The sequence below is a fragment of the Rhinolophus hipposideros genome (assembly GCF_964194185.1).
Source record: "Rhinolophus hipposideros genome assembly, chromosome: 1".
NCBI lineage: Eukaryota > Metazoa > Chordata > Mammalia > Chiroptera > Rhinolophidae > Rhinolophus > Rhinolophus hipposideros.
Genome location: NC_138047.1, coordinates 51,756,767 through 51,771,716, shown reverse-complemented (window position 1 = coordinate 51,771,716; position 14,950 = coordinate 51,756,767). Strand labels below are relative to the sequence as shown.

General features: G+C 36.5%; 1 protein-coding gene across 8 annotated transcripts in view; it reads right to left on the bottom strand.

The window, feature by feature from the left end:
- SLC4A4 (solute carrier family 4 member 4) overlaps nt 1-14,950 on the bottom strand; it is a 340,077-nt gene that overhangs the window by 185,440 nt on the left and 139,687 nt on the right. For all 8 annotated transcript variants that reach the window (XM_081050644.1, XM_081050643.1, XM_081050641.1 and 5 more), the window contains 2 exons: nt 11,480-11,615; nt 3,037-3,197 (listed from right to left, as the gene is read on the bottom strand). In XM_081050644.1, the coding sequence (XP_080906770.1) occupies nt 3,037-3,197; nt 11,480-11,615 (297 nt within the window). The remainder of the gene's footprint in view (nt 1-3,036; nt 3,198-11,479; nt 11,616-14,950) is intronic.

The following is a 14,950-nucleotide window of genomic DNA, read 5'->3' as shown; positions in this document are numbered from 1 at the left end:
TTTCTATATTATCAACTCCACAATGACAGCACTGGCTCACTCCTGTTTGCCGCCGGGACTGTAGAACAAACATATTACTGGGTGATGATACCTCAGTGACCTAGTGGTGTCTAATTTTAAAATTTAATGACAATTTTTAAAGTAAATGCATGAGGTTACAGAAAAAGTTCACAGCTAATAATGGAGAACAAGTAATGGAAAATTAAAGTGAGAACACAGAATGCTTGGAGAACCTTTCTTAAGTGTAATACATAGAAGAACCTATCTCGTTGGCCATTGACTAACGAGTCTCCAATATAATGGGGGGTTCTGTCTTCTACTGCATATAAAGGGCCAGTTATTTGCTAAAGACCTGAAGTTCCAAAGGATGGCTCTTTCTGGTGATGAAGAACCCAAAGACAGTTTTACAGAAAAGTCCAAGGATATATTCAACTTTAACTTTTGTCACCCTTGTTGGAACAGCTCCAGGTATAGCAAAGAAGCTGTTAAATTGTTTCCAGCTCCATCTACTACACCTTTCAGAAACTTTTCTCCTGCTCATGAAGTACCAAAGCATCTCTCTACTTGACTGAGTCTACACTCAGCCCTCTGCGAGGTGCCACGTAGAAAGATGTGCATAAACTCATTTATACTGGGATAGTCGTGTAAGTATGTAACAGTAACACCTAATGTCCTCCTCATTTAATTCTCACAACCACCATGAAAGGTCCACCCTCATCCTACTTTTACAGATGAGTAACCTGAGACTGTTAAAAAGTAATTGCTTGTACATCCCATAGTCATACATGCTAGTAGGGGTAGGCATTAATTAAACCCCCTCCAAATTTAAATCCACCATTCTTTCTATGACACCACTCTGCATCTCATGGAATCCATATATGACCTCTGTCGGGCAGAATGTATATTTTAATAGAGGACAAACCCTGGGCTCAGTGCAATGAAATCTCCAAATGGTAGAATTTCAGGCAGTAACAATGGCCTGTGGCCTATAGAGAGACTTTTTTTTTTTTTAATAGGAACCTTTCTGGTGACCTTTAAACCACAACACATATTCTCCTCCTAGATTGCCTATACGTTGCCAAGTCACAAGGTTAATTTCCATTTTACCCTGCATTTATGTATCTGATAATATTTTTCTCGACTTGTATGATTTCAGACGTCTTTGCTCCAGATTAGTTCTTAATGTCCAAGTAGACAGTAAATGCAATTGTCACTCAAAAACTGGACTGATATTTGCTAACCATGATATTTTTTTAGATAAAAATCTCTCTTGCAGCCTTTACCAAATGAAACAAACTCAGTGGAAAAAACCACCCAGAAAACCATTCCTTCCATTTGCTTCTGTCTTTGCAGATGGATTGCACCTTCCCTTGGTACAATAATCCAAGAGCTCTCACGATCTATCAACTGTCCATTTCAGCCTTACCTGCCTTGTCAAAAATGAAAAATTCTACATAGTATTTCCTACATTACTTTCTGACTACCTATGTGGATATGGATTTGTAACTTACCCATTTACAAAGTGATAGATTTGCAAACCTAATTCCAGGGCCTGGAACAGTGTCTGGCACATTGTAGAAGCTTACACTCCACTGCTGAATAAACGCAAGAATTAATTCTGTCCACCTAGCATCACCACCTTAGTCTTTCTCTCTTCCCCATTTGCACCTTAAGTACCTCAGATGCATGACAAGTGTGGGGCTTCTTCCCAAATCTAACAAGTTCTCTGAAGAACTGAATACATATACATCAGCTAGATATATGCCTCCTTTGACTAATTTTCTTCAATACAAATGCTATAGCCTCCCCATTTTCTATAAACACACAGATGCCATAGACAAGTCTTTTGTCTACAGACAGTCAAAGAAATTTTGCAGTAAGTCTGAAATTACACAGGAACTTTACACTGGTCACTTTCTGCAGAGCCATGATCCATATCCAATTCTCCACAGTCCCAAGGTAGGCACCCTCCAGACCCCTTGGGAAAGGGCAGTCATCCAAGCAGGTCCAGTGGTCACCTGGTTATGGAATAACCAGGTTATGGAATCTTCCTAGGAGTAACAATCAGAGTGACTGCCCCTGTTTCTCGGGGTGTGCTCAATGAACACCCCACCTGTGCTGTTGGTCAACGCACCGAGATCTGAACAGTAATAAGGCAGCTTAGACCAGCCCTGGCAGAAAATGAAAACAATTACTATTGTTTGGAATGTAGTGGTGTGTGCCCAAGCTGTTCGACATGGTGAGTTAACATGCACTACTACACAACACTAATTGTTGCAAAAGATGCCAAAGCCACCCTGCACCATGAGGTTCAGTGACTTGTAGGTGGTTGCACAAATGATACTCAGCACCAAGTGACCTGACTCAGCCACTAACCCATGTTCTGCTGACTGCTTGCCCCCACATGACTTTTCTCTACAAACAGTTAAGGGAGCTTGACTTCCATCTACGAAATCAGCCCTAACCCAGGAACTAGACTATTTTCCTTCCTGTAAAGGATTTAAACCCTATTTTACAGATGACAAAACTGAGGCCCAGAGTTCAGTGCAATGTCTAAGATCAAAGAGTAATCTAGTGTCTAGACTTGCAGTCCAATATCGCCAAGGATGAGTGGGGGTAGGAGGCACCTTTATTTAAAATATTAACTTTATGCTAATCAGTGAAAAAAATGAATACAAATATGTACACATACAATACGATCCAAATTTTAATTTTTAAAAAATAACATAGAAAATAAGAAGCACAAGAAAGAAGACTGAGAAACAAAACTGAATGGAAATACGCCAAAATGTCAATAATGACTGACTGGAGAGAGGTATAATGGATGACTTTTTAAATTTTTTTCTCAATATTTGTCTGTATTTTCCAAATTTTCTGCAATAAATCCTACTAATTTTATAACATAAGAAGATAAAAAGAATAAATGTTCTAGAATATTCGACTCTGCTTATACTAGAAGTCATTTGCTTTGATGGAGACTCATGGATAGGCAGGAAAAGCTGTAAAAATGATAGGAACTTAAAACAACATACTTACCCACCAACTGTGGGAGAGAAGAAGCTTCCCTGTCAAGCATAATGGATCCTTTCTCCATACACGTCCTCAGCTCAAATAAACTGTGAAGGGATAATGTGGCCACGTGGGGCTTGCTCCATCTCTCCCCACCCTGTTCCACCTTTTCTTCAAACTTAATCCACCTAGAAACATGAAATTAGTGAATAGCAATTAAAAGTGTTTTAACCTTCTTGGAAATAGCAACATCAACCCTTCCATTTCCACCCGCACTAGTACTTCCAAAACATCTCCTTTTGTGGAGTCTTAAAAGCTTATTTATATCATTAATTGTGTTACCTATATTTATAAACACACTAAATAGAAGAACTAGACTGTTCCTTTCCCTAATATTAGAGAGAAAGAAAACAAACCAAAAGGAACCAAAGCACTCTTGGTTCTATATCTATCTATATGTAACCATGAAAACCTTAAGAACAATTTTTTAACTAAATCTTTTAAATAAGGTCGAAAAAATATGCATTACAAAATTCTCCTTGTAGGTAGAGCTTACAATGTGTAATAGCCACCATTGTGAGAATTCTGTTGTGTCTCCACAAGGCAGATTTATATAAGATGAAATATCAGTTATGAAACAATATTTACTTTAAATATTTGAAAGGCACAGTCTATGAAGTGGTCAAATGAATATATAATTTCCCTTTAATGCCTAAAGAGGGTCAGCATATGTTGCTATGTCTTACTTTAACATATATTCCTCAGATGACACATGTTCCCCCTTAAAGTCTGGTTCCACATGTGTTTAAAAATATGCAAGCTCAATGAGCAACACATCTATTCTGAAATAACAGATCTTCTAGCATCCTTAGTATTGGAGCAAACAACCTTCTTTCATAGCTTCTTCTTTCTAAGACTCCTAGATATTTTGATAGCTTAGCAATATATATCAATTTTCAAAAGTTTAATGGAAATAAAGGCAAAACACATTTGACAATTTTTATGTCCCACATATTACACATATAGACTCTTCTTATACTGGTTAAAAAAAGAAAAGGAAAGCATCATCATTTTGCTATTCATTACGACCCAAAGAAAAATGTTTCCCCCACTTCAAACCTTCTGAAAAGATCAACAGTGGGATTGAAAAAAATTGTTTTTCTACATTCTTCACCCAAAGGTTTAATGATTGAAAAATGTTTTCCTAGAAAAGGTAAACACTCACCTAGCTCACTACAGATGAGAACAAAGGGCAGAGATCAGAGGAAGTTCTACATGAGGTATTATTTATAGACCACTCACCACCCCCAGAGGAGGGAAGAAAAAACCCATTAGCAGAACCGGGAGTAAAAATAGATCAAGAGATCAGCCACAGTGTCAAAGAAAATTTAGAATTTTAATCAAGCCCAACACTCATGTGATTCAGAAGTATTTTGGCCATATTCAAAAAGTCTCCCTCCATTACCCCTCTCAGGAAGCCTCGCCCTGTCAGGAAACACCCACATGTCAATGGCAACCTTATTCCCAACCTCACCCGCAATTCTAAGACCCTCTTCCTTTCCTCTATATTCCAAAAAAATGTAGGCAGTGGAGGTTTTTACGTTTTCCTCACAAGCTAAAATGCCAACATCACCACCAAAGTTTTAAAACTTCAGAGCTGGACCTTGTTCATTTCTACAAAGTTGTTGCAAAACATTTCAAAAAGAATGGAAGACCCTTAATATTCTGTGTGTGTGTGTGTGTGTGTGTGTGTGTAAATTAGTTCTTCTCTTTGCGTGGTATTAGAACCAAAGAAATAGAAGTGGAGGGGAAATGTCAATTTTACATCACACTCGTAAAATTCTATGGATTTTCCAAAATGATAAAAGGTAATTGGGGTTTATTTCGACAGTAATCATTTTATGGAGCATATATTTCATTGGTTAACTTCAGGTATATTATTTTTTCACACTTGCTCACAGAGTCACTAACCATATTTGTGGGTAACTCGTATATGAATCTTATTTACCTTTGATATTATAATTTATTGCTCAAGATAAGGTTTTAGAAGATAGAAGATTCCACAGTATATGAAACCAAGACAGGGTTACATATAATTATGGCATCTGTGAATAGTGACTCCTTGTTTTTAGTCCTAAGAGTATTCTTATTAGGTGAGGGATAGAATCTTTGATCATAAATTTAAGCCCAAGATGAATGACAAGGGCCAACTAGAAACTCAGCAAAGGGGAGTGTTTTATACAGCCTTCACTCCCTGCTTATCTTTACTAAATGAACCCCCTTTCTATCAGTTGCCATAAATCAGTTTTGCCAAATCCATTTCTTAAAATAAAACTAAGGCTCATTTACGTACAGTATGGGACAAGGGCTCTTTTCTACCATTATCCTCAAATGTCCAAAAATCGTAAGTTTAATATTTTTTTAAAGGAGCAAAACCATTGCATTTTTTCTGATGGATCTTATATTTCATTCCTCTCCACAGTTTATATTTTAGGCAACCTGACTGGACTTCAATATGACTTTGAACAAGTCTTAAAAGCACATTTAGAAATCATAAATCTTAACTAGTTTGGATTTATGGGATAGCATTCGTTACTCACCCTCCTGGAATACAGCAGCTCTTTAGGTCAAGATTTAACAATAAAGGAATGGAAATATAGTCTCAAACTACCAGGTTCTTAGAATCCACGTTCCTAAGTGATCAGTATTATCTCGTAGTTCCATTTAGCATCTATTTCACTTTGAGTTCAGTAAATACTGAATGCTGTGATCATGTCATATCATCAAAGCTACGGGCATAAAGGAAGCTCTGGCATAGTGACTATACAATTCCTTTAAAATATATTGATGTAATTGTTTAAGGAACTGATTATACTTCCAACACTTGCATTCAGGCATAAAGTAATGGTTTGACCATTTAAACAGATTATTTGCAGGTAGTTTCATTTCAGAAACTGTATACATGCTATGTCTATCCTCACATATCAAGGACAAATTTGAAAACAAAAAACTGAAAACTACTCAACTCAAACCAGAACCCATTAAAGAAAAGGCTAAGGCCAAGGTACCAAAGTTCAGCTATCTGAGTGCCAATGAATTTGTAAAGGTGCTTCAGAACCATGCAATTATTTAAAAAAAAAAACACCAGACATTCTTACTGTAAAATGTACTAAAAGCCACTCTCTCTCTTCATAATAACTAGGAATAACCATATATTAGCAGTAAGTTTCCTACTTTTCCTTCTGCTTGGTACTTGACATGTTACAGGAAAATTAATTTCAGAAGTTGGCTTTTCAAATGCTTGCAATTATAAAACTGTTGTAACCTTGGAAGAGTAGTTTATTAGGTGAAGTTTATTTATTCCAAGGTCTTAGAAGAATAATGATAAAGTACACTGAAGTTTAACACACTTTGAGTGACTGCCAGCCAAACAGTATTTCAACTCACTTGTTGAAGAAACAGAAGGCCCACTGGGAATCACTGAATTTTGCAATTTTCCAATCATATGATTAAATATAATTAAGAAAAGACAAGACCTCTAACTTAAAAACATGCCAGTTTTAATGTGGAAAATAGAAATGACCTTCACCCTAGATTATACTCCAACTTCATAAAACTATCGAAATGATGATAAAATTTCTTGCTAACTAATAAGTACCTCATCACATATAAAAAAGCAGCCAGTGCTAGTGTGTATCTGGCATAAAAGATGTTTTTAAGAAGAATTCTTAAATTTTTAGATCAACTGTGAAAGTTATTGCAAAAGTTATATGTATGTTGTTATAAATGTTATATAAAAGTTATGTGAATGTATAAAGGTTATAAAGTTATATGTATGCATATTTATAAAAGTTATATAAAAGTTACATAAAGTTCTGTGTATGTTGTCGTAAAAGTTATATGTATTTTGTAGCTACATATAATTACACAAGTGATTAAACTAATTTTCCTTCAGCCTTTTTCTTACCAAAAAAATAAACATGGTCTGAATGGAATTTTCCAAAGTAATCCAGTAGAGGAAAGATAGAGGTCAGTGGAGATTGCGAAGACAGTGGTCCTTCTCCAAACCTCCAGAGTAAGTGCACGTGTCTGTGTTTGATGGCCAGGCCCTGGAACCAGGTTGCCCAGGGGTATGTCAGGTCAGTGTGCAGAGCAGAAAGACAAATGGTTGTTCCATTGTGCTGTTCCATTAAAAGTGAAACATCAATACCCTTTTCCTTTTTTTTGGCTTGCTGTGTTTGTTGAAACTTGTGATGGAGTTCCTTGTTTGGCAGTAAAATGTGAATCACATTGGGGAAGTGATCTTTAACATATAGTCTCATAACAGTTCACCTCTTTCAACATTGCCCATCTGAACAGTTGCTGAAGGGAAAGTGAAAGCCAATAACGATTTTTGCACAGACATCACTGACTGAAATAAATAAAGAGTTTGGGAGTAGCAGGGGGTAGTGGTAGCCCTTCTTCCTGGCTTTGGGCCATCACCAAAGCTGGACCATGACTTATTCGTTTACCAGTTTGCTTCACGAATCCACTAACTAATGCCTAGCTATCTAGAAATTGTTAATGAGGAACATAAGCTTCTTCCCTGATACCGAATAGTCTATTATAATTACTGCTACCTTACTAAATGTCAATATTCTAATGACCTAACACTTAGGACTACTCCTTAAAAGAGTGTTCTCTGCATTCCACTGACCATGTACACTTCTCAGGTCTGATCATTCTACCCTTTGCACAGTCTTCGACTTGTGCTCTATGTTGGAAGAGCCAGTGAAAATTCAAAGTTCTAATTTTTAAGAAAGGGAAGAGCAGGAAAAAGAAGTGAAGAAAAGAGAGTGGTAGAAATAGCTGTACTTCAAAATTCACCTAAATAAAGGCTTCCCTTGTTCATAGTTTTACCTGACTACTGTGCTTTCCAAGACCTAAATGGGGATATTTTTCCTACTACTGAAGTCATTCTCTTTATTTTTTGAGACACAGGGCAAACCTGGACTCCTGAAGTAGGACTGAAACTGCAGTAATGCTAAGATTCAATATAGGATATTCTTGTTAAAATCAAATCATTAGTCAATCAAAGGTATTAAACATTAAAAGGGAGAGTTTAATAGGGGTAGGATTGTGTTCTGTGGGGATACGGGCTTATAATACAAACTACATTAAGCAGGAGAAGTCTGGCGGGTTAGTTCTCTATGGAACAAAATAGTCTGTTAATTGAGGTTTTCACACACAAAAAAAATCAAAAAAATTCTCAATTTTTTTAAGTTAGCCAGAAAACTATTTATGCTGCATTTTTCATATATAAAGCAAATACCTTCTAAGCACTACACTTTTTTATTAGTCTGGTAGGTTTCAGAGCTTTCCATGGCGGGGCAGGGAGGGGATTCCCTATCATGTCTGGAAATGGGACATCATAAATGGCAGTCAAAAATTACTGCAAAAACATTCTGAAGCAGAGTATGTTGCAGGAAGTAAAATTCACTGAAAATCTGAATCACTTCCTGAGGTACAATCCCCTCCAAACCTCCCAGCAGGATGTAAGTGGAGCAACAAACTAAAAATCAAGGTTCAATTTCTCCATTCATTCTATTGAAACATATTTCTTGACTATGGATTGTGTGCCGGGTGCTTGTAGGTACTAGGACTACAGTAGTGAACAAAACAACCCAAAAATTCCTGCCTTCATGAATGGAGTTTTGATTTTATTGGGAAGAAAGGATGAGAGGTATGATATGCTCAATGCTGCGAAGTACTAAGGACATAAATGATGGAGGAAAGGGGACAGAGAGTGTTGGGAGAAGATTTCCATTGTAGAAAGGGCAGTCACTGAGAAGGTCGTACTTGAATAAAGACCTGAAGGGGGTAAAAAAACATGAGCCATGTAGGAAACTGTGGGGCTGTGGCAGGGAGAGCATTTCAGACAGAAGGGCCAAGTCCCTGGCACAGGAACATGACTGGCCAGGGAGGCTGAAGCAGAGCGAACAAGAGGTAGAGAAGTAGACAAGGTCAAAGAGATCACGGTGGACAGATCATGGGGGAGACAAGGGCAGGTGCAGAGAGGTGGTCTAATGAAGAAGCTTTTGCAGTAATCTAGGTGAGAGATAATGGGGATATTGGACCATGGTGGTGGTGGTACTGAATATGAGATATGGTGAGATTCTGAATACATCTTTGAGGGTAAAACAGATAGGATTCACCAAGGGATCAAGTAAGGGGTGTAGAGAAAGACAGGAGTCAAAGAAGACTCCAATGTTTCTGACTTGAGCAACAAGAAAAATGGAGTTATCCATTGTGGTGGGGAGGGAACTCTGTAGGAGTATTATCTGAAGTGGGTAAATCAGAAGTTCAGTTCTACACATGTTGTTTTGAGATGCCGATTAGTCATTCAATTATTTGTTTCCTACCAAATAAAGCAAGAAGTCTGGGCTAGAAAACTAAATGCAGATGGCATAGCATATTAATGAATTAGTTTGAAACATCAAATGTAGGTCCTCTTCTGAGCATTATCAATGATGTACTGGGTACCTTGAGACTGGCATTCAGCTGTCCATCAATCAGAGACAGGTGGATTATTACAGAACTCCAAATTTGGTCAAGTAATATTTCTAAGAAAGTATTATGTGTATGCTGTTTCTAAGGCAATCAGTTCTCAATTAATCACCTGCAAAAAATTTTATTCAGCACTTATCACGTATCCATGCATAGCAAGGCACTGGTAATACAATAGTGAAAAACACACATGGTGGTCCCTGCCTTCAGAGGAATTAGTGTAATCAGGGAGAAAAAACAGAAACAATAATACCACATATATGCTTAATTAATAGTAATTGTGACAAGTCCTGTATAGGAGAAGTTATAGAGTGTAGACTATACATATGTTTCTTCCTGGACAGCTTCCCCCACCCCCAACACATGGCGTCCTCTCACCACACTTCTTCTCCAGCAGTATAGTCTCTCAGAGACTGATGATATCACCCAAATGACACACATTCACAAGGAAATAAAGTCTTTAAGGATGGTAAAGTATTCAAGACCATCTTACTCCTTTAAGAAACTTAAAGGAAAATACTGTGCCCATCTCTTTCAACGTTGAATTACCTATAGAGCGAACTGTGATCTGTCCACATTTCTGGGACCAGGGGTCACATAAAATAAAGTGTAGTCTTTATTTGAATAAAAGAAAAACAGAATGCCGTATCTGAATTCTACTCTACATAGGTACTCACACAGAATTTTTAGATAAAAATAAGAATTAAAGTAGCTCTTCTAGTCACTGCTGACTACAACAGTATACACACAGGGAAGGGATTTTAAAAGCCGTCAGATATGCATGTTAGAGAGGATGCGACCCAATATGAGCCTCATTGTATAGACTAGAAAACTCAAGCTCAGGGAGACTACATGATTACATGACTCGTCCAAAGATAAACAGCTAGTTAGCAACAAAGCAAAGACTAGGCCAAAATCTCCCCAACACTTAATTCAGGCTGCACCAGTATGAGTCTACAATTCCCACTCCATTTTTTTTTTCCCGTGAGAAGGAAAAGAAAGAATGAAATCAAGATACCAGTAAAAGTTTTTGCTTCAAAATCCTTCTTTGGGAAGATGTTTTATGAACTAAAACTGTACTTTATGGAAGACTTTTAATATCCAGGTTATTGGTGCCAAGAAATGGAATAAGTGACTATTACCGTATCATGAAAAGAGGCCCTAAAAGAGCAAAGAATGAAAATATTCACTTGTGTATTCCCAGTACCTAAAAACAGTATGCAACACATTCTATGCATTCAAAAAAACACTGGTTCAATTTAATTGATTTGAAGTACATTACCGCCTATAAAAGATAAAAGGCATATCTTAATAATATTCTGTTTGTGAAAGTGAAATACATTGAATCTTCATGTAATGATGAAAATGAAATGCCAATAACTGCATTATATCAAAGTCTTTATATTATATAATTGTTACATGCCATAGCAGATTTAGTATGGAATATATAACTAAATATATATGTAGAAAGAAGGAAAAAAAGAAAGGCTCTGTCTTTGCAACCTTCTCCTAATGGAATGGGGAATAAATCGGACATGATCTCACAACATACCTTGACATGTGGAGACTATGGATACGTATCTCTAGGCTATCTTGTTTGGGTACTTGAGTTTCTTTCCAAAATATTTCACTATTAAATAGCATACGAATGGAGATTTACTACTAATTCTTTATTCAGGTTAAAATTATAACAATACGGATCCATGAAACAATGCTCCAATAGTAAAATAAAGGGTCTCGTGCATCCACGTCAATGTAAAAGAGAAGAAAAATAATTGTTTGACTCCTTAACCCAGCCAACATCATGCTCACCAGTTTTGCAAAATGCTAAGGTTAGAGAAAGGTGCTCACTCAACAGACTCAACTCTCTTGCCCCACACTTGTTGCCACAGGTAAGTACTGCACACAGCCGGCCATGCCTCACCTTGCGGTCTCCTTCCACTCCATCTCCTGCCCATCCACGGCCAGCAGCTCGTCCAGCTCAGTGAAGAGCTGAGGGGGTGCTGGGCTGTCATCCTCCTCGCCCAAGATGAATCGGATGCGCTCTGCGGCGGGAGAGACTGCAGAAGTGAAAATACTGTGATTAAACACTGGCTGCACAACCCTGAGGAAACTGTAGCTCCAAGCTCTTTCTCTGTCCCCAACGCTGTTGGGCTTCCCATCCATATTTTCAGTGGACATCTTCCTTGCTGAGCCTCTCTTTTCCCCAACCTAAAGATGAAAAATCAAAGCCCTTCTCTCTTCCTTTGGTTTTAAACTGTATCTCAGCGCCCCACCACTCTCCAAAAGGACAATGCTCTAGTTCTGTGCGGTATATGACAAAGAACCTTTAGCCCTCAGATGAGCTGAGGTCCAACCACATGACTTTCCCTCCTTCTCCACTTATGACCCATCCAAAATTATTAGACAGAAACCAGCTTGAGCCAATCAGTTTTCCTACAACAGTGGGAGGGGGCAACAGAGCACCCCAATCCTGAGTTTCCCCCAGGTGCCCACCTCCTACACACCCTCCCTCTGTCCAATGCCCATGCCCTCACAGGCTCCTCACTGCCCATAACTGGCTAACTACAAAGTTGATGAAATAATATTTAACAAGATGGGGCCTCTTCTTTACATAATGGCAGTACCCAAAAATGTTTAGTCACACTTCAGTGCATTTGAAAAACAAGTCCAAGTAAAATATTGTACACCTGAGGAAAAAAAGTTTTTTCACCACACTGAAGCACATAATTGAATGCCCTACTAGCTCCTTTTGACCCCATCTCCTGAAAATAATGTAATGAAAAATTAACTAGCATCTTCTCCAGTTCATGGGTTATTTTCCCATTCTTTTTTTCTTTAAAAAAAAAAAGGATAGCATTTGGAAACTGATAGTCATGTTACAAAACTAAGGTCCACAGATACTCTTTATAATCCCTAAGTAAAACTAAGAATGTTATATACATATAAATGTAATCCAGGTACACAGTTATATACATGTACATATACACACATAAGTATGTATCTGTGTACCTGGATTGCATTTATATGTATATAACATTCTTAGTTTTACTTACTTATATGCAGATATATACATACATATATATACATACACATACATATGTAAATATGTATATGTATATATGCACATAAATATGTAGGAATACATGTACTCAACCAAAATAAATAAATAAATAACAAGAAAATCCTTATAATCTGAAAACTACTATAATACAGGACAAGAATAAAATTACATAGCTAAAAATATATTTACTACAAATAAACCCATGAAAAACATTCAACCTAACTAGTAATCAAAACTATTAAAATAAGATACATGTTTTATCTATTAAAATTGCAAAATTAAAAAGAACGATAATGTCCAATATTAGCAAGGGTTTAGGAAATTTATTGTCACTGGTTGGAGCATAAATGGGAACACTTCTCTGAAATTTTGAAGGATACAGAAACGTTTTAAAAATATATGTATCCTGTGAGCCAGTAATTCTATCACAGGACATTCATTTCCAATAAATAATAGTCATTATCTCAAAGACTCAGCTACAAGAAGAGGTGACCACTGCAGCATTGTTTATTACTGAGAAAAATAGAAAAAGCCTAAATGTCCAAAAAGGAGGACTGGTTAAAAAACTACAGCATAACTATTCAATAAAATACCATATAGTCATAAAACATGAAGTCAAAATTATTGGTTTTTTGATGTATACCATATAACATTAAATAAATAAAATTGCAAAGTCATATGCATAAAGCATAAAGTAATTGCACTCCAATAAAGAAAGAAACACACACACACACACACACAAACACTAGTCTGGAATCGAGGGAGCCCTCACTTTGCAGGGTTCCAATATGTGTGAATTTCAGTTACCACAGTTTAGTTAAATAGCACTAGTCCCCTAACAACACAGTACAAATTTTAGTTAGCATGGTATATTAACTATGAGAAATTGCATAAAGTACAGACTTCACTGCTACCTCTTTAGTCCACAATTACTATGTAAATAACATGTGCCTCATGATCAGTGACCAATCACAATGAGTCTTTCAAAGTCTGTCAGTAATTGATCACTACACATTTGTTATCCAGTTCTTCATGGACAGACAGTAAAGTGTGTAGTTGTGTTGCTTTCTTATCTCCCCATGATAAATTCATACAACACTGATAATCACAAGAGGGAGTTGCAGCCAACAAAGATTACACTACAGAAATAAAAAGTGATGACACCGGAAGTGAAATCTGTAGTCAAATGTAAATGGAGTTCTGGAAGCCCTAGCTGATCATGGCAATGTAGAAAACGCTGCCATTGGCCATTTGACAGACTAAATACATAGTGAAGGAACTTAGTGAAGGCATTCATTAACGTAAATAAGGAAAGTGGTTGTACGAAAATGATAGCAAAATTCCAGAAGAAATGACACTTGAAAAACAAAAAACCTACACATTAAAGGAACTCTCAGAGACATTTATTGACATGGAAAGCACAAAGGATAAAATGTTGGAAGCTGATCCAAACTTACAGAGAAGTATGACAATTTGGGCATAGAAAAGATGTTTGCTCCATTTCATTAGTTGTACTACAGCAAGAAAACAAGTACTACATATTCAAACTACTGATGAGATTTAAAAAGAAAAATCTGTCTCTTTAATCTTAATGTCTCTAATGTTTTAAATTAGAGTAAATAAATAAATATCAGTTTTACTATATGTTTTCATTTCCCAATGACTTTATAGCCAACAGCAGGAACAATTTTAATGACTTGACAAAATTTTTTAAAGGTCAAAGAATAATAGTAACTACTCCTATTGATTATTATGATTGTTTTGCATAATTTCAGCTTGCATAGTTATTTTTATGGTCCTGCACTACTATGCAAAGTAAAGACTGCTTGTATCTTTTAAATGCTTATTTCTAGGGCTTCTATTTTTTCCTTTCATTTTTCTATCAATTCTGAAGTGTGTACAATTCATTCCTATATTCATTCAGCATATATTTGAGTACTGTCTATGCTCTAAATAGGCTTTGTTTCAGGCTCTGAAAATAAAGCAAAGAACTTGACAAAAAGAGCCATGTTGCTATCAAGTTGACATGCAAGGAAGGGAAACAAACATTAAGTAAGTAATTAATTAATTAATTAGTAAAGTGAAAAAATGAACTAGTACATAAACCAACAAACAAAAGTATCTATGAACTGTGCTTGCAAAATATTAAAATAAGGTAATTGAACACATATTATTAATTCAGGATACAATGTTTTACTTCTATAATTATAAAAAAATGGATTTGAAATTTCTTAGTATAACTGGGAGGAAAAAAATTCTAAAGTTCCAGGACTTTGTGTAAAAACATTTACAATGTCTTTCCAGTCAAGAAATAGGATGTATAATTATTTT